The following is a 20,740-nucleotide window of genomic DNA, read 5'->3' on the forward strand; positions in this document are numbered from 1 at the left end:
ATGAGCCACTTTACTCTGTCAGCACAGGATGCAAGAACATGCCGACGTGTGTGCGTCTTTCTTTGAGAAAGGTCACACGAAGTGGTCTGTAAGTAGTCTGACCGTAGCATTGGTCCCAAGAAGAGGTAAGCCTTGGACGCTACCGAAGGTTATCTGGTGGAACCTCTGCGAAATGCATGGGCGTAGTTTGTTCCGAGAGATTTCATTCCACAGTTTCAACATAAGAGTTGGACGCCAGAATCTGATAAATATGTAGTCCTGCAGACCAGTCACTTGACAGCGGTAGCGACTGTGGATCCTTGGCCTGCTCTACAGCGAGTTCTCTTGTCTGTAATTACCACCAGAAAAGTAGCCAACTGCTAAATTTTCAGCACCGCTTAATTGTCAAATGTCTCTCGTAAACTGGTTTATGAACTCAAGATGCCGAAACTGCGTATGTGAGCAAGTGTCTCTAGTGAAGTTCTTGAACACAGAAGTAATGGGTTTGTGATTTGTAAAAATAGTCTGTGGTTGAGCTTCTGTTTGAGGCCAGATGTATCTGACTGCCTCATAGTTTCTTAACAGTTCTCTGTCATATGCACTCCACTTCTGCTGGACTGGCTGCAACTTTTTAGAGAAAAACTTGAGTGGCTGCCAGTGTGGATCTGCTCATTGATCAACTGCAATTCTAATTGCCGACAGACTTGCCTTGACTTCTGCAGCCTGGTGTATGTGTGAGATACTGGATGAGTGAGTAACACTGCTCAACTTAAGCTGGAAGTTGCGAAATGCTTCAATTTTGAGTGTCCACTCAAGAGATATGTGCATCCAGTGATGTCACAGTCCACGAGTACGTCTGTGCGTGTTGTCAGTATAGCTGCTGTTGCTGGGAGGTGATGACAATAAAAATTTATGGTACCCAGGAACCGTATCAGTTGATGGTAATCAGCTGTCTTTGGTAGAGATTGTAGCACTGTAATCTCTCTGCCAATGGGCAATTGCTTTTGGCCAAAACTGTGTGGTCCAGGAAGATGGATCGAGTCTTCCCAATAATGCATTTGTTTGCATTTACCACTGTTCCATAGTTAAACAGCTGTTGATGTACTTTGTAAAAATATTATTCATGACCTTTAGCTCGAGGGAGAACACCGAGATGTTACCTAAGTAAGTGAAACAAAATAAAAGTCCTTTGAGTACCTCATCTGCGGAATGTTGCTGTGACTGAGCGGTCTTTTTGAGTCCAAAAGACATGAATAAAAATTCGAATAAACCAAATGGCATGATCACTGCAGTCTTCAGAATGTCACTAGTCGATACTGGTGTTTGGTTGTATGCTTTTTTACAACTGAGGATGCTAAAAACCTGTACACCAGCTAGTGCGCACATGAAGTCCTGTATGTTGGGGACCGGTTACCCTTCTGGTATCAACCGTACATTTAAGGCCCAGTAATAGCCACACATCCTATACGAGCTGTCTTTCTTGTGGACAAGATGTAGAGGCAAAGACTGTGGGCTGTCAGATTGGCTAATGATTCCAGTCTACAACAATTTTTCAAAAATTGTGTTCGTCTCTGTTAAACGGTTGGGTGCAATTTTGCATGCACATATTGGGACAAGTAGTTTGGATGTGGTGTGCTGTATTGTGTTTGATGCTGTTGTGATGTGCGGTTCACTTGATGGTTGAATTCCATGGTCCTCCGAAGGTTTCTGTGTTGTAGTTGTGCTGTGTTTATTAGAGGCGTATACATTGTCAACAGATTCAGAGACATCAGTGACTACAAATGACCCTGTGAATTGTCTGGAGGAACCAACATTGAACTTTATCTCTGTAAGTATTGATCATAGAGTTGATGATTGCCATCAACGACACTAGAACATCCTTTTTGTCGTCCAGTGTGTGGCCGACAGGCAGCGTGGTGATGTTGGAACCAGAGTCTACAAGACTGTCTGACACAGACAGTCCCTTTGATGCAGTTGAGTGTATGTAAGGACGTGGCTGCTGCTTATGGTGTGTAGACACTGCACTGCTACTGTGGACTGTCTTGCCATCAGAGTGAGCTACATTTCACAGTGTGTTGGCGAAAATGTTTGTCACACCATCATACCCCATGGGAGCTCTTCCTGAGTTCGACTATTAGCACCTTATAATTGCTAATGTGTGTGCATCTATATTGCCAGTGCTCCCACTGTGGTTCTGAGCTTCAAATGTAATTGGAATGTTCAACGGGTATCATAACATGACGGCTGCACAGTCCAGAGTTGTCGTCTCTGGTGAGCTCAGTCAGAAGTGGTCCACCAATGTCATGGCAATTGTTGTGGATCAGGGCCGGCGCAAGGCACGTGCGAAATGTGCAGCCGCATGGGGCGACACTTTCCGAGGGGCGGCAAATCTGCCGCCCCCCTTTTTTTCTTAACATTCATGCCCAAGAGGGGATTCAGAACCAAACCTCGGAGGGAGCGGCTTCGGGAACTGTGGCATGGCGCCTCTAGTAACTGCCGGCCGCCCCTGTTGAACAAGGGGAGGGAGGAGGGCTAATTTCTTCCTTTCCACTTTGGCAGCACCGTCGTGTTTATGCTGGAGGAACAGAGAGGGGTAAGCAGTCTGGTGTACACGCCAGTATTCCTATGAGTGGAGCGCTGCCAGCCTGTTACGCGCTGTGAGTTTACTCACAACTGATTTTGCGGAAGACGAAATCTAATTTGGAAATTTGAATGCAATGTTCAATACTGTGGTTACATGTTAAACCGCATATAGCAGCAATGCTGACGGTGGCCCATCTACAACATGTTCAACAGACCTCGTCTGGACTCAAGACCTGCTTTGTGATGACAGCTTCGAGATTGAAACATCAGGCAGAACTGAAATTAGGCAACCCGATTCTGAAAATACCGGAGGAGCATCAGCCGAAGTACTCACCACCGGAGAAGTGATTGAAGGCGAGCCTAAACTGGAAGACACAATTGACTCAGATTCCGGAAGATGGCCGGAAATTATTACCGACTGCATTCGAACGACTTTGGTCATGCGAGGTCCTCCCGAGTGCGTTAAGGAAGCTGAAGAATGTCCTAAAAACGCGGACAACCGGCGTTTCAGCCCTGTGCACTACAGCTATTCTCTGAAGAATTTAGAAGGAGCAGAAAGACATTGGTTGGTGTAATCAAAGATCAAGGATGTTGTGTTCTGCTTTTTTTGCAAACTTTTTTCATCACCTACAGTAAAAATTGTAAAGAACAGTATAAGCAACTGGAAGCAGATTGCTTTGTATCCCGAAAGTCACGGGAACTCTACCAAGCATTTGAATTCACATAAAAAGAGGATCGTGTTTTCCGAGGGACTGAAAAAGTCACAAACTGTCAACGCCGATCATCAAAGGCTTCTGAATACTGAAAGCGAACATTGGTAAAATGTTCTTGAGCACTTAATAGCAATAATTCATTTCCTGGGTCTGCAATGTCTGCCTTTGAGAGGAAGTACAAATACACTCTTTCAGCCTGACAATGAAAACTTCTTGAAACTCATTGAATTATTCAGAAAGTTCAACACTGTGATGATGGAGCACCTGCACAGAACAAAGCAAGGTGAGAACAAGGGTCATCATTATCTTGGAAAAGAAACACAGAATGAAATAATTCATGTTATTGGATCATCTATAACCAACAACATTCTATTAATGACGAAATCTGCAAAATATTACAGTATAATTCTGGACTGCACACCAGATATTTCAAAAGTGAAGCAGATGACAGTTGTGGTACATTTCGTCCAGGAGACAAGACTCGACGGGGTGTACGATGTCCGAATTTGGAAGCATTTCCTGGGATTTCTTCCAGTGCCCGATTCTTCAAGCTCCACTTTGACGCAGGTCGTACTCAAGTTCTTGGAAGATAAAAAAATCCTATTCTGTAATATGAGAGTGCAAGGATACGACAATGGAGCTAACATGAAAGGAAAGAAGTCTGGTCCCCAGAAAAGAATTTCAGATATGAACAAGAGAGCATTTTATATACCATGTAGCAGTCACTCATTGAATCTTGTTGTAAACGATGCTGCTATGTCTTCTAAATATGCTGTTTCCATGTTTTCGACAAGCTTGTATGACTTCTTCTCGTCCTCCGTACGATGTTGGGATGTCTTGAAGAAGTATCTGCCTAACCTGTTGCTGAAGCCATTAAACGATACAAGATGGGAAAGTCACATCGATGCACTTACTCCCCCGAGGTTTCAAATTGGAGGCGTTTATGATGCACTGGTTCAGATATCAGAAGAATTCGATGGCATGACCGCTCATGAAGCAACGTCACTTGTGAATCAAATAAAAAAATTACATATTTTTCACTTCTCTGGTAATCTGGTACGACGTTCTGCTTCACATCAGTGTAGTCAGTAAGACCCTCCAGACCATTGACATAAATGTTTCTGAGGCAGTGGAAATGCTTGAAAAAACGAAAGCATATTTTGAGACCTGCAGAACAGAAGAAAAGTTTGTGTCTTTCTTGATGGATTCCAAAGAACTGGCTACAGAATTAGACCTAGAAGATCTAACGTTACCACGGATAAGCGTTTCCCAGCGACGAAGTAAGAAGCCAATACACTTACCTATGAAGGAAGGGATGAGACAATAGATGACCCAACAAAACGTTACAAGATTGAATTCTACTATTATCTTCTAGATATAGTAACCGCATATTTGGATGAGAAATTCAATCAACTGAAATCCCATTGTGATTATTTTGATATTCTCTACAACATTGGTGACCTGAAGAATGCACCTCCTGACAGCCTGGACACAAAGTGTAGAAACCTCGCAGCGATTTTGCAAGATCATGAGTCAAGCGACATTGATGCTCTGGAATTGAGGGAAGAACTAAAAGTGCTTTCAACATTGTTGAAACCAGGAATAGGTCCAAAAGAGACTCTGAAGTTTATAGGAAGACATAGTTTTTGCCCTAATGTTATCATTGCTCTGAGAATTCTCCTTAAACACTCCCAGTGACAGTTGCGAGTCGAGAGAGGAGTTTCTTCAAACTGGAAATTGATAAAGACATACTTCCAATCAACGATGAGCCAAACTCGTTTGAATGATCTTGCAACAATATCGATTGAGCACGAGCTTGCAGAGAACTTAAATTACACAGATTGTGTGAAAGAGTTTGCACAAGCAAAAGCCAGAAAGGTTCGGTTTGTCTAGTATTTCTTTAAATTTTTGTATAATAATCAATGTCTTGGTTATTTACTGTGTTGTTTCTTATTTTGTTCAACATTAAATAGTTACTGTAAATATTATTGTTCAAACCAAATTATCATTAAATTGTAAATATATTTTGTTTTCCGTTGAATACATTATCTGTTCACAACCATTGAAAAATGTTTATTTACGTTAACTGTAAGTTCATGCTGTGCGGGATTAGCCAAGCCGACTGTGTGGCTGATCCTGGCGGAGGTTCGAGTCCTCCCTTGGACATGGGTGTGTGTCTTTGTCCTTAGGATAATTTCGGTTAAGTAGTGTGTAAGCTTAGGGGCTGATGACCTTAGCAGTTAAGTCCCATAAGATTTCACACACATTTGAACATTTTTGCAAATTCACAAGGCTTATTAAAATTAGCTAGATTTCTTCAATCAGGTTTGACTCCATTTTTGGGCTGGTGCTCAGCGACTGTTTTGTACCAATCTGTAGAGAATGTCACCAATCAGTCGCAATTTTTGTTTTTATTTCCAGATCTACATAGATTTCGGGACAGTGTGGCTATTCTCAATGCTTTGAGTTATGTTTTCATCTATACCGTCATGCTGAACATAACTGTCAACATGACGGTTTAAATGTAAGCACATATTAAAAACTTTGAGACCGGCCACTCAGTGGCTGAAACCTACGTAGATCTGAAAAGTAAAAACAAAAATTGCAATTGATTGCTGACATTTCCTACAGATTTGTTTAAATAAAATTCCACAAATGTTGGGTTAAAAAAAAAAAAAAAAGATGGGGGGGGGGGGGGGGGCGCAATTTAGCAGCTCACCCAAGGCAGCACTTGAGCTTGCGCTGGCCCTGTTGTGGGTGACTCAAACATTTTGTAAACTCTATCAGTGATCTGCAGTAATTTTTTGGGTGACTTATTGTCATGTACTGCCAATGCCATACATACTTAGGTCAGTAGCTATTGATGTCAAATGTGTAGTAACAAATCACTGGACACTGAGAAACTGTTCATTAAATTACATAGGTGTAGCAGAACTATGATGAGTTTTTGTCATCATGTTTCTCCTTATATAGTTCTTGCTTGTCACTGAGATTGATGGTTTGTATGGCAGGACATTAGGTCATTTTTCAGTTTGTTGTAAGCTCTGTCTGGTGGCGTGTGCAGACCAATGTTTTGGTTTGTTGGTCCAAATTGCTTATCACCAAGGTGAGTTGTTCATGGTTGTTGATGACTTGTTGCTGGTGAAATATATTCTTCAATACCATGAACCACATTTGTGGTTGGGTGGGCATAAGCAGTGGTGCCTGTAATGTTGCATGGATGAACTGCTGGAAGTGATGGATGGACATCTCATCGTTTCAAACTGTGTTCGCAGCTCTGTTATACAGGGTGGTCCATTGTTTGTGACCAGGCCAAATATCTCATGAAATAAGCGTCAAACAAAAAAACTACAAAGAACGAAACTTGTCTAGTTTGAAGGGTGAAACCAGATGGCACTGTGGTTGGCCCGCTAGATGTCGCTGCCATAGGTCAAACGGATATAAACTGCGTTTTTTAAAAATAGGAACCCCCATTTTTTTATTACAAATTTGTTTAGCACGTAAAGAAATATGACTGTTTTAGTTGGACCATATTTTTTGCTTTGTGATAGATGGCGTTGTAATAGTCACAAACATATGGCTCACAATTTTAGACGAACAGTTGGTAACAGGTAGGCTTTTTTAAATTAAAATACAGAACATAGGTACGTTTGAACATTTTATTTCGGTTGTTCCAATGTGATACATGTACCTTTGTGAACTTATCATTTCTGAGAATGCGTGCTGTTACAGGGTGATTATCTGTAAATACCACATTAACTCAATAAATGCTCAAAATGATGTCCGTCAACCTCAATGCATTTGGCAATACGTGTAATGACATTCCTCTCAACAGCGAGTAGTTCGCCTTCCATAATGTTCGCACATGCATTGACAATGTGCTGACCCATGTTGTCGGTGGATCACGATAGCAAATATCCTTCAACTTTCCCCACAGGAAGAAATCCGGGGACGTCAGATCCGGTGAATGTGCAGGCTTTGATGACCAATCCACATGTCATGAAATATGCTGTATAAAGTAAAACATTAATATTTCTTTATGTACTACGCGAATATGTAGTAAAAAATGGGGGTTCCTATTTAAAAAAATGCAGTTGATGTCCGTTTGACCTGTGACAGCGCCATATAGCGGGCCAGCCATAGTGCCATCTGGTTTCCCCTTTCAAGCTAGACGAGTTTCGTATTTTGTAGTTTTTTCGTTTGATGCTTATTTTGTGAGATATTTGGCCTGGTTACTATCAATGGACCAAAGTGCAGAGTTCATTTTAAACATGGTTGCAATGCAGAAGTATTTAACTGAGCAGGAAGCGTAGACTGCAAGGTTTGCTTGGCACAAGATGTGTCTGGTGCTGGCTGGGTAATGGAAGGCAGTACGTTTGGTGCGGGCTACAGTATTGGTGTTTGGGGGCAGAACTTTGTTGGATGGGCATTGGCTTGTTCCTGTTAATATGGACAAAATGGGAAACAGCTACTAGCTGAATTCTTCAGCTGAAACTCCGAGAACAGGAGTGGTATTACATCTGAATCTACAACTGAGTTTTACGGTACATTCTTTAGTGCTAAAGAACTGAGGGTGTTAAACTGCACCAGCTGTTATTCACCCACTGTGTTTCCATCATATGCATCCATGTTGATTGTGGATACATATTTAAATGAGTTCTTTTGTGGAGCAATTGAGTTAGATTTAATGGTAAAAGGTTTAATCATTTTTCAAAAGTTGTTTTGGTAAATTAACAACCTTTGATCAAGAAAGAGAGTATGTAATGTTAGCTGAGATTGGTAATGGAATGTACATTTCAAATAGCTTGGTTTTAATAAACATATCAAAGTGTTACTCTGCACCTCATCTACATAACCCTCACTCCACACACACACCTGGTACAATGGAGATGGCTAATTCATACTTTGAGGAGACATTTGTCGTTGAACTTGACATGTGATACTTTAATCCAGAGAATATCTGGGCAAAACTTGTAGACAGTGATTTGATAGTGGATGACAGTCACGTGACAGTCATGTGAGCTGAACAACTCACACGCACACATACATATCAGTTACCTATGAACATCAATTATATCGCTATATCTTCACATTTATCAGCAGATGGCGTACTCACTATTGCAGTCCTGAGGGAATCACAACAGCTACCACGCTCCATGTCACAGACAGCTTCATATCCTTCTTACCAACGCACTATCCTAGCTGTTCCAGCCTCCGTTGCTACCTGCTTTGAGTGAATCTTGTCTCTTTCTTTATATCTGGCCACAGCTTGGTTGGAAACTTTCATCAAGTTGGACTGATACCGAAAAATGGTCCAGCCATGTCCTGCTTGGCAGCTGACCGAGATACAGCTGGTCGAGTACATTTGGACTCGGCCCACCTGTTCAACAATGCACGCTGACAACTACTCCCTCCCACCCCACCCCTACCCACCTAGTGTAAAATAATTATTTGCTGTACATATTTCTCATTTACCCTTCTCCATCAATATAGAATATTGTGAAGACACTAGCATGAACAATGCTTCTCAGCAGTGAACTCGTGCATCTGAGTGCAGGGTTGGGTGGACTCCAAGGAAGTCAGTTCACTTTAGAACCTTGTACCGTGTGGTGTTTTGTATGTTTGGTTGTGAGTGATAAAGCAATACTGTCATATCAATGTGTTGTCTCTGTTATGGTATGATCCGTGCACCACACTGACCAGTACTTACCTTCCTGAGAGGAAATTACTTATTCTACAAATAAAAAAAAGGTATTGTAAATATAAAATATAGTTTATAGATTTCATAACTTGTATTGAATAGAAAATTTCAATTTCTAGCTATTCAGAGAAAAAATGATTAAAATATTATCAAGCAAATGAAGTACCAGTGTTGATATGGTGTCATTCTTGTTATACATCAGTGTGTCAAGTGAGTTAAGTTTTCCTTTCCAAGTGTTATGTTAGTGCTCAGAAGAAATCTGTCAGTTTCTCACTCCTTTATTACTTGTTCACTTCCTTACTAAGTATCTTTTTCAAATTGTTTACCAGTTCCCTATGAATGTTATTATGCAGTATGAAATTTTTCTATCATAGCATTGTAGCCACAGAAAATATGGCAATGGAGACTTTAGAAGGCCAAAGCATAGTAAATACAATAGTACTGTAGATAAAAGATGAAACAAAATTCATTACCACAAAACTGACTATATGTTGTATCAATAAAAAATGCACTCACTGACTAGGTGTTGGGGTTTGTTAGAATAACCATTATGCAGTCAGATAGTATATATCTTCATGTGAAGCTGTTTAATACTTTTGGAACATGATGAAGAAATGCAGGCAAAAAAGAGGTAGTATATTTAATAAATTTATCTGTGACTTACCTTAAGTACATCTTATCATGGTTTTGACTATAATGCATCTCCATTAAATGAATCAAATATCTAATCATGTGATTTTGGTCTGCAATATCCTTTTCCAATTTACTGAAGTGTTCTATGTTCCCTGTAAGGAAAGATAGTAATATTTTTTACATTCAGCTATACAAAAACAAAGGGAAAAAAGCGTTTGGAGCATTGTTTAACAAGACACAGTTGGATAACTGTGAGGTGAATGAATTTAGTTAGCAGATAATAGTTATGACAGAAATGATAACATACTGGAATAGTTGGCCACAAATTTCAGTGACTAGGAGTGAAGGGGCACATTTCAACTAAGGCCACCACTCAAAAATTTCATTTCTCACCATGGTCAACAGGCAAAAAAAAAAAATAAATAAAGTTTCACAACAGGACAGTAACTGGCAATGGATTCCTCTAAATTACTATCTGTAAAAAGATTGCTATTCAGTAATGATGTTCCTTGGTATGTACAATACAGCTTCAGTTTTGTTCCTAGTAGAACATTTTTGTTACTGAATATTAATTGAGCCAAATGAAATTTATTCATCCAGTGTACTCAAATATACTATAAACCACTTCAAACATATTTTCTATAATTAAAAGTTCTTTAACCTTATTGGCTCCACATGGGACAGATTTCCACAAATTCTTTGTGGTTGATTGCCACACTGGTCACATGTACCTCTAGCCTATCCTATGTAATTTGTTTCAGCAATAATATGTTACTACTACAATAACGTACAGGGTTATAAACACAAAATCAAATAGGGGTAATGCAGGAGTAGGTTTAATAATGAATAGGAAAATAGGAATGCGGGTAAGCTACTACAAACAGCATAGTGAACGCATTATTGTGGCCAAGATAGATACGAAGCCCACGCCTACCACAGTAGTACAAGTTTATATCCCAACTAGCTCTGCAGATGATGAAGAAATTGAAGAAATGTATGATGAAATAAAAGAAATTATTCAGATAGTAAAGGGAGACGAAAATTTAATAGTCATGGGTGACTGGAATTCGTCAGCAGGAAAAGGGAGAGAAGGAAACATAGTAGGTGAATATGGATTGGAGGTAAGAAACAAAAGAGGAAGCCGCCTGGTAGAATTTTGCACAGAGCACAACTTAATCATAGCTAACACTTGGTTCAAGAATCATAAAAGAAGGTTGTATACATGGAAAAATCCTGGAGATACTGACATGTTTCAGATAGATTATATAATGGTAAGACAGAGATTTGAAAATCAAGTTTTAAATTGTAAGACATTTCCAGGGGCAGATGTGCACTCTGACCACAATCTATTGGTTATGAACAGTAGATTAAAACTGAAGAAATTGCAAAAAGGTGGGAATTTAGGGAGATGGGACCTGGATAAGCTGAAAGAACCAGAGGTTGTAGAGAGTTTCAGGGAGAGCATAAGGGAACAATTGACAAGAATGGGGGAAAGAAGAATGGGTAGCATTGAGGGATGATGTAGTGAAGGCAGCACAGGATGAACAAGGTAAAAAGACGAGGGCTAGAAGAAATCCTAGGGTAACAGAAGAAATACTGAATTTAATTGATGAAAGGAGAAAATATAAAAATGCAGTAAATGAAGCAGGCAAAAAGGAATACAAACGTCTCAAAAATGAGATCGACAGGAAGTGCAAAATGGCTAAGCAGGGATGGCTAGAGGACAAATGTAAGAATGTAGAGGCTTATCTCACTAGGGGTAAGATAGATACTGCCTAAAGGAAAATTAAAGAGACCTTTGGAGAAAAGCCTCCCCATGAACCATGGGCATTGCCACTGGTGGGGAGGCTTACGTGCCTCAGTGATACAGATGGCCGTACCGTAGGTGCAACCTCAACGGAGGGGTATCTGTTGAGAGGCCAGACAAATGTGTGGTTCCTGAAGAGGGGCAGCAGCCTTTTCAGTAGTTGCAGGGGAAACAGTCTGGATGATTGAATGATCTGGCCTTGTAACAATAACCAAAACGGCCTTGCTGTGCTGGTACTGCGAACGGCTGAAAGCAAGGGGAAACTACAGCCGTAATTTTTCACGAGGGCATGCAGCTTTACTGTATGGTTAAATGATGATGGCAACCTCTTGGGTAAAATATTCCGGAGGTAAGATAGTCCCCCAATCGGATCTCCGGGCGGGGACTACTCAAGAGGACGTTGTTATCAGGAGAAAGAAAACTGGCGTTTTACGGATCGGAGCGTGGAATGTCAGATCCCTCAATCAAACAGGTAGGTTAGAAAGATTAAAAAGGGAAATGGATAGGTTAAAGTTAGATATAGTGGGAATTAGTGAAGTTCGGTGGCAGGAGGAACAAGACTTTTGGTCAGGTGAATGCAGGGTTATAAATACAAAATCAAATAGGGGTAATGCAGGAGTAGGATTAATAATGAATAAAAAAAAATAGGAGTGCGGGTAAGCTACTACAAACAGCATAGTGAACGCATTATTGTGGCCAAGATAGACACGAAGCCCACACCTACTACAGTAGTACAAGTTTATATGCCAACTAGCTCTGCAGATGATGAAGAAATTGATGAAATGCGTGATGAGATAAAAGAAATTATTCAGATAGTGAAGGGAGATGAAAATTTAATAGTCATGGGTGACTGGAATTTGAGTGTAGGAAAAGAGAGAGAAGGAAACATAGTAGGTGAATATTGATTGGGGGTAAGAAATGAAAGAGGAAGCTGTCTGTTAAAATTTTGCACAGAGCATGACTTAATCATAGCTAACACTTGGTTCAAGAATCATGAAAGAAGGTTGTAGACATGGAAGAACCCTGGAGATATTAAAAGGTTTCAGATAGATTATATAATGGTAAAAAAGAGGTTTAGGAACCAGGTTTTAAATTGTAAGGCATTTCCAGGGGCAGATGTGGACTCTGACCACAATCTATTGGTTATGAACTGCAGATTAAAATTGAAGAAACTGCAAAAAGGTGGGAATTTAAGGAGATGGGACCTGGATAAACTGACTAAGCCAGAGGTTGTACATAGTTTTAGGGAGAGCATAAGGGAACAATTGACAGCAGTGGGGGAAAGAAGTACAGTAGAAGAAGAATGGGTAGCTCTGAGGGATGAAGTAGTGAAGGCAGCAGAGGATCAAGTAGGTAAAAAGATGAGGGCTAGTAGAAATCCTTGGGTAACGGAAGAAATATTGAATTTAATTGATGAAAGGAGGAAACATAAAAACGCAGTAAATGAAGCAGGCAAAAAGGAATACAAACGTCTCAAAAACGAGATTGACAGGAAGAGATGAATACACGAAGCAGATTCAGAAGGACGTAGGTTGCAGTAGGTACTGGGAGATGAAGTAACTTGCACAGGATAGGGTAGCATGGAGAGTTGCATCAAACCGGTCTCAGGACTGAAGACCACAACAACAACATTGGAGAAAAGAGAACCACTTGTATGAATATTAAGAGCTCAGATGGAAACCCAGTTCTAAGCAAAGAAGGGAAAGCAGAAAGGTGAAAGGAGTATATAGAGGGTCTTTACAAGGGCGATGTACTTGAGGACAATATTTTGGAAATGGAAGAGGATGTAGATGAAGATGAAATGGGAGATATGATACTGCGTGAAGAGTTTGACAAAGCACTGAAAGACCTGAGTCGAAACAAAGCCCTGGGAGTAGACAACATTCCATTAGAACTACTGACAGCCTTGGGAGAGCCAGTCCTGACAAAATTCTACCATCTGGTGAGCAAAATGTATGAGACAGGCGAAATACCCTCAGACTTCAAGAAGAATATAATAATTCCAATCCCAAAGAAAGCAGGTGTTGACAGATGTGAAAATTACCGAACTATCAGTTTAATAAGTCATAGCTGCAGAATACTAACACAAATTCTTTACAGATGAATGGAAAAACTAGTAGAAGCCGACCTCGGGGAAGATCAGTTTGGATTCCGTAGAAATATCGGAACATATGAGGCAATACTGACCCTAAGACTTATCTTAGAAGCTAGATTAAGGAAAGGCAAACCTACGTTTCTAGCATTTGTAGACTTAGAGAAAGCTTTTGACAATGTTGACTGGAATACTCTCTTTCAAATTCTGAAGGTGGCAGGGGTAAAATACAGGGAGCGAAAAGTTATTTACAATTTGTACAGAAACCAGATGGCAGTTATAAGAGTCAAAGGGCATGAAAGGGAAGCAGTGGTTGGGAAGGGAGTGAGACACGGTTGAAGCCTCTCCCCGATGTTATTCAATCTGTATATTGAGCAAGCAATAACGGAAACAAAAGAAAAATTCGGAGTAGGTATTAAAATCCATGGAGAAGAAATAAAAACTTTGAGGTTCGCCAGTGACATTGTAATTCTGTCAGAGACAGCAAAGGACTTGGAAGAGCAGTTGAACGGAATGGACAATGTCTTGAAAGGAGGATATAAGATGAACATCAACAAAAGCAAAACGAGCATAGTGGAATGTAGTCGAATTAAGTCGGGTGATGCTGAGGGAATTAGATTAGGAAATGAGACACTTAAAGTAGTAAAGGAGTTTTGCTATTTGGGAAGCAAAATAGCTGATGATTTTCGAAGTAGAGAGGATATAAAATGTAGACTGGCAATGGCAAGGAAAGCGTTTCTGAAGAAGGGAAATTTGTTAACATCGAGTATAGATTTAAGTGTCAGGAAGTCGTTTCTGAAAGTATTTGTATGGAGTGTAGCCATGTATGAAAGTGAAACATGGACGATAACTAGTTTGGACAAGAAGAGAATAGAAGCTTTTGAAATGTGGTGCTACAGAAGGATGCTGAAGATTAGATGGGTAGATCACATAACTAATGAGGAAGTATTGAATAGGATTGGGGAGAAGAGAAGTTTGCGGCACAGCCTGACTAGAAGAAGGGATCGGTTGGTAGGACATGTTCTGAGGCATCGAGGGATCACCAGTTTAGTATTGGAGGGCAGCGTGGAGGGTAAAAATCGTAGAGGTAGACCAAGAGATGAATACACTAAGCGGATTCAGAAGGATGTAGGTTGCAGTAGGTACTGGGAGATGAAGAAGCTTGCACGGGATAGAGTAGCATTGAGAGCTGCATCAAACCAGTCTCTGGACTGAAGACCACAACAACAACAACAACAACAACAACAACAATTATGTATTATTAGTATATAGCCATAAAAGCAATAATAGACAGCATGTCTCTTAGAACCACTGCAATTCTATATGAGATATACTATTTTACTTTATTTGACAAACTAAGAGGGAGTAATGCTATGGATATTAAGTTAAGTGATTTTACTCTGACACCAACATCACCAAACTGTTAACACTCAAAGTGTACAAGTGAAATGAGATGAAGAATGCAAACTTTATGATTACATTATTAAAAGTGAACTGTGGACTGAATTGAAAACAAACATGACTTCTTACTTATGAATATGCAAAATAGCTGTGTTGAAGCATACAAAGTAATTAGGAAGTAAACAAAGTAGCTGTTATTTGTCGGATCAAGGATTTCATCAAATTGTATCAACAGCTCGCCCTAAGTAAACATGAAAATTGTACTGAAGATATTGCAGTTGGTTCTTTGCATGGTAAGGTGAATTCTACAATTGAATATGAACCTAGAAAAATCGAATAAAATCCTCCTGTTTTGAGGTGTAGTCCTAAGCCTACTGCAGGAAAATCAAAGAACTGTAAGCAAGCACAAGTAAAGGACACCTGCATCTACATTTTCATTTATACCTTGCAAACCACTCTGAATGGCATGGTAGAGGCTATGTCTCATTACACCAGTTTTTCCTCTTCCATTCGCGTATGGCGTGCGAAAAGAACAATTGTTCAAATGCCCCCATAAGTACTGTAATTAATCTAATCTGGGCCTCAGAGTGCCTAAGAGAGTGATGCATTGGGTGTTGTAGCATATTGCAAGAGTGCTCTTTTATAGACGCTTCTTGAACCTTTGTACATAGGCTTTTCCAGGGTAGTTTACATCTATCTTCAAGAGACTACCAGGTCAGTTTCTCCAGCAGCTCTGTGACACTCTCCCATAGCTCAAACAAACCTGTAATTCAATACTACTGTTAGCCCTATTTAGTACAGGTCCCACACACTTGAGCAATATTCTAGGATGAATTGCATGAGCTAATTGTAAGCTATCTCCTATGTGGACTGGTTGCATTTCCCTTGTGTTCTAGGAATAAACTGAAGCCTGCCACTTGCAAGCAATCTTCTTTGTAGATTAATTGCATTTTCTTGTGTTCTAGGAATAAACTGAAGTCTGCCACCTGCTTTACTCATGTGACCATTCTGTTTTATATCCCTACAAAGTGTTACATCAACATACTTGAATGAGTTGATTGATTCCGGCAGTGACATTGATATTACGGTGATAGGATACTACTTGTTCGGTTTTGTGAAACGAACAATTTTATATTTTTGAACAGTTAAAACAAGTTGCCAATCTTTGCACCACTTTGAAATCTTGTCAAGATCTGATTGAGTATCTGTGCAGGTTTTTTGGATAATACTTCATTTAGATAAGTGCAGCATTTCCAAAAAGTCTGAGGTTACTATTAATGTCATTCGCAGTGTCATGAATATACAGCATAAACAGAAAGGGTCCCAACATACTTCCTTGGAGCATACCCAAAGTTATTTCTTCATCTGCTAGTGACTCTCCATCCAAGTCAACTTGTTGCAGCGCCCCTACCAAAAATCTTCAATCCAGTCACAAATTTCATTTGATACCCCATCAAATCATGCTTCTGATAATAAGCGTAGATGTGGTACTGTGTCAAATGTTTTTTGGAAATAAAAAAAAAATACTGCATCCACTTGGCTGCTTTGTTCCAAACCTTTCAGTGTGTTGTGAGAAAAATGCAAGTTGGAATTCGCATGATCAATGTTTTCAAAATCAATTTTGGTTGACAAGGAGGGAGTCATTCTGTTTGAGGTACCTCATTATGTTTGCGCTCAGAATATATTCTAAGAGTATAGAATGAATTTATATCAGTGATACTGGATAATAGTTTTGTTTCTCTCTTCTATTATTCTTTTTGTAGATGGGTGTGACCTGTGCTTTCTTCCAACTACTGGATGCACTTTTTTGTTTGTGGGTCCGACAGATTATAGTTGAAACAAGACCTAACCGAGCCATGAGATTAGTGTAGAATCAGATTGTGTAGAATCATGCTCTGGAGCTTTATTCAGTTTTAATTATTTCAGCTGCTTCTCAATGCCACTGACAGTAGTACTTATTTCACTTATCTTTTCTGTGGTACAAGGATTAAATTAGTGAAATTCTCCTGGGGTTTCATTTGCAAAGGAATATTTAAAAATCAAGTTAAGCAATTCATTTTGCTTTGTTGCCATAGATTTCAGTTCCTACCTCATCCGTTGGTGACTGGACATTAACTTTGGTGTCACTAACTGCCTTTACATATGACCAGAATTTCTTTGTGTTTTGTGAAAGATCATTCAACAATATTCTGTTACAGTTGTCACTGAAGATGTCACACATTGCTCTCTTGACAGTCAAATACATTTCACTCAGCATCTGTCTATATAAAGGCCTGTGCTTCGTTTTAAACCTCTCAAGCAGTTGTCACTGTTTCTTTAGAAGATTTCATACAGTGACTATATATCATGGAGAGTACCTCCCATCATGAACTGTTGTACTGTTTATATATCTGTCCAGTGCAAGGTCAATTTTTTTTTAACCTTGAACCATAGTTCCTCTGCATGCTCTTGTACTGTGCCTAAAGTCCATGTCCTCCACTGAGACTGCTTTTTTGTCTAGTTTACTGAACCTATTTTAGAAACCCTTTGTACATTGGTAACCATTGTTGCTATAATTATTTCAGTCACAGATAGTTTTTTGTGGACAGTCTCATAAAGGTCACATCTGTTTGTTGTTAGAACTGATGATATTTTTATAATCAGAGGATTCCAAACTATCTGCTCGTGGTAGTTTTCAGAGAAGCCAAGTTTTAATGTTTCACAGGATGTCTTGTCAAGCCCACTATTCAGAAAACTGCAATTATCCCATCCGATTTTTGGATGATTAAACTAGCCTCTGATGATTACAGTGTGATTATGGAACTTATGTACAAGTGAACTGAGTTTTTCCTCAAATTTTTCAGTTACAATAGGAAGTCAGTTTTGTGGTTGATAGAAGGAGCCAGTTACAGTTTTATGGCCATCTCTGATAGTGAGTCTTACTCTAACAATCTCGCATGAAACTTCAATTTCTATCTAAGCAGATTTGCGTTTCTTATCTATTGCAACAAATACACCACCTCCATTTCCCATTAACCTGTCCTTTGAATATATGTTTCAATTTTGCCCAAAACTCTCACTGCTGTCAACTTCAGGTTTTAATCTGCATTCCATACCTAGCACTATGTGAGCTGCACTGCATTTTAGGAGTACTTCAAACCCTGTGACTTCGGCAGTTAACGACTAGGATTTTAAAGCTCATGCCTGCGGATGACATTTCTTTGGATCTCAGTCTGATACTTACAGGTCTCCAACAGGTGTCATTGTTTGGACTGGATGGAGAGTTACCCAATCCAAATTCCCCTTGTGTGTACCTCACACACAGTTAGCTTCCTGGTTAGCAGCCTCTGATATGTAATGCACATCTGGCCATTTTGGGGATCCTACAATTCTCAACTCATTGGCACGAGTCTAGGTAGACACAGCACAAGTTGTCACAGAATCCATCACAGTCTCTGGTTGAAACCTTCCGTTCAGCTCAGAACCAGGGTACCACGATTTGTTCTGGGGAAAATGCTGCGGGCTTCGAGTTTTGTTGAAACTCTGTGAACAAGGCCAATGTTTTCAACCTTCTCCGCCAGTTGTTGGGGTGGTCCAAGTGTGACCTCAGAGCCCAGATAACGGGCATCATTTGTCCCACTGTGCACTGCCGTCTGTAGTTGGTACCATCTTGTTCCCTCAATGGCTGCTGGAACAGTCTGTTCAGCATGTTGAATGAGTAGCTCAGGCATACACACTGAATTCATATGGTGTTCCTTCCCATCCCTTGCTGGCATTTGCTGTATGTCTGAATTGCTGATGGTTAATAAACCTCTACCCTATTGTTTTGCCTCTCCTTGGCACAGAGACAGGTGAAGTGAGGCTCAGGGGCTCAGCCTCGTCTTCAGTGGAAGACAGCACCCTGAACTTTTGGTTAGGGGGATGGATTTTAAGAACCTGAAGATATAAATGTCTGACTATTCCCAAAGGCAGCACCACAAGTAAGGATGGGAAAAGAAAAAGGGAAAAATCATCAATATTAACTAAAAAACTGAACTGAACTGGAAACATTTAAAAGAGAGGGAAAATTGAAGAGATAGTGTAAGGAAAATTAAACTTGAAAAAAAAAAAAAAAAATTGAACAACATACATGCAAGGTTGCAAGAAAAGTTATATTGCTTCAAGTTTTTGGTAGTCAGATGGGGAGAAGGTGGACTTGAAAATAATGATGATTAAAAGAGTACAGATCAATGATTTTGAACTTGTGATGTTTGGAGGAGAGAAAAACAAAGTACTGTTTGAAGAGCAAGTGGAAGAGAAAAATACAGAGTCAAATTCAAGCTGCCAATTCTGTTTTCATTTTTCAGATTTTGTATCTGGAATTTTACTGCAAAAATTTGATTTTCAGCTCTGCAAATAATTGTTCACCAAATTTAAAGATTTAAAATGCTGTCACCATCTCCTATCTGACATTGACAGCAACTGCCAGTATCGACACAAAAAACAATGAAAATGTGTGCCGTTTTGGAAGTGATTGTCATTGTTGCCCTGTGCGCTATTGTTCTCGTGTCTCGAGCTACGGTGTAAAGTGTACTCTGATTATATTAGGTGTACAAGAGTTATAGTCAGTTCTACAAGAAAGTGTATGCCATAATGTTAAGTGTAGCAATTGCACCATCTGTAGTGGTCTTGAATCTGCACTCAACACGCTTTTGCACAGTGTATAGATAAACATTGTGAGAGTTGAATGTTTCAGTTTGTCAGTAGCAGTTCTGGATATTTGCACTTCTTTATGGCCAATTTAAATGCTGAAAAATGTGCAGTATTTATCAAAATATCTTCTGAGGTCTGTTAAGAAGCTATTTGCTTGAAACGAGGCAAACTGGATGCTTCAAGAGGATAATGACTGGAAACATTGCAGCCATCTCTGTACAGTGTGGAATCAAGGCAATGGCATGTCCATAATGGACTGGCCTGCAGTGTCTCCAGATACAAATCTTATCAAAAATGTTTAGGTGTTGGTTAAGATGAAGCTTAAAGGAAAGCCAGTATATGCTTTGAAGCAGCTGTCATATAAAGTCAGGATGATATGGAAAACGATACCAAGAGAATATGGAGAAAATCTCATGAAAAGCATGCTAAAAGGTGCCAAGTTATAATTGATAATGGCGGCAATTGGATTGACTATTAGCTAATTTTGCAATTAGTAATAACATGTATTTTCATGTAAAAATATATTTGTAATAGTCTCTTTTATCTCATACAGATAATGGCATACACTTTCTTGTGGAACTGAGTGTAATAAAGTGTTAAAGTGAACAGTTCATGGCTTCAGCACCTGAATATCATTCATACTCATCGCCAACCGAATTCCTACATTGGTGATCCGCAACAACAGTTTCTTTTGTGCAAACTCAGTGAACATGACACCTGGCTTATTGCTGAGGCGACGAATATCAAAGTGCATCTGAATCTACTGGGGCCTTTGAATGGTGTGTTCCAAGCTCTGCATAGTGCATCAAACCCTATGGAATCACTTAAGCCTGAAAATGCGAGTGTAATTGACTATCAACTGCTTCTCATGTCTATTCTTGCACAGGCTGATGACATGTGGCAACATTCAGTGAAACCTTTCACAGACTTGATTAAATTTTCTTTGATGGAACTACAGCTAAGGTGTTACAGAACCTGAGCTCAATACCAGTACACAATTGTGACTGCAACGCCTTACTTATTCCATTGTGACGTGTGCTCCTGTGCCGGATGCTCAGCTGATGAATTAGTTATGAACCGTCGATGGAGGTGAGCTGGCAGAGTCGTGCCAGTTGATTTCTAGGGTTGCTATCACATTACAGCTGATTGGTGGGGCTCTG

At 39.8% G+C, this 20,740-nt stretch overlaps 1 protein-coding gene across 1 annotated transcript in view; it reads right to left on the reverse strand.

Moving 5' to 3' along the window:
* Positions 1–20,740, reverse strand: part of LOC124802817 (TNF receptor-associated factor 6-like) — a 110,581-nt gene that overhangs the window by 47,230 nt on the left and 42,611 nt on the right. Inside the window, exon 2 of the mRNA XM_047263822.1 lies at positions 9,641–9,761. Coding sequence (XP_047119778.1) covers positions 9,641–9,708 — 68 coding nt within the window. The 5' untranslated portion in view covers positions 9,709–9,761. The remainder of the gene's footprint in view (positions 1–9,640; positions 9,762–20,740) is intronic.

This window comes from Schistocerca piceifrons, chromosome 6 (assembly GCF_021461385.2).
Source record: "Schistocerca piceifrons isolate TAMUIC-IGC-003096 chromosome 6, iqSchPice1.1, whole genome shotgun sequence".
NCBI lineage: Eukaryota > Metazoa > Arthropoda > Insecta > Orthoptera > Acrididae > Schistocerca > Schistocerca piceifrons.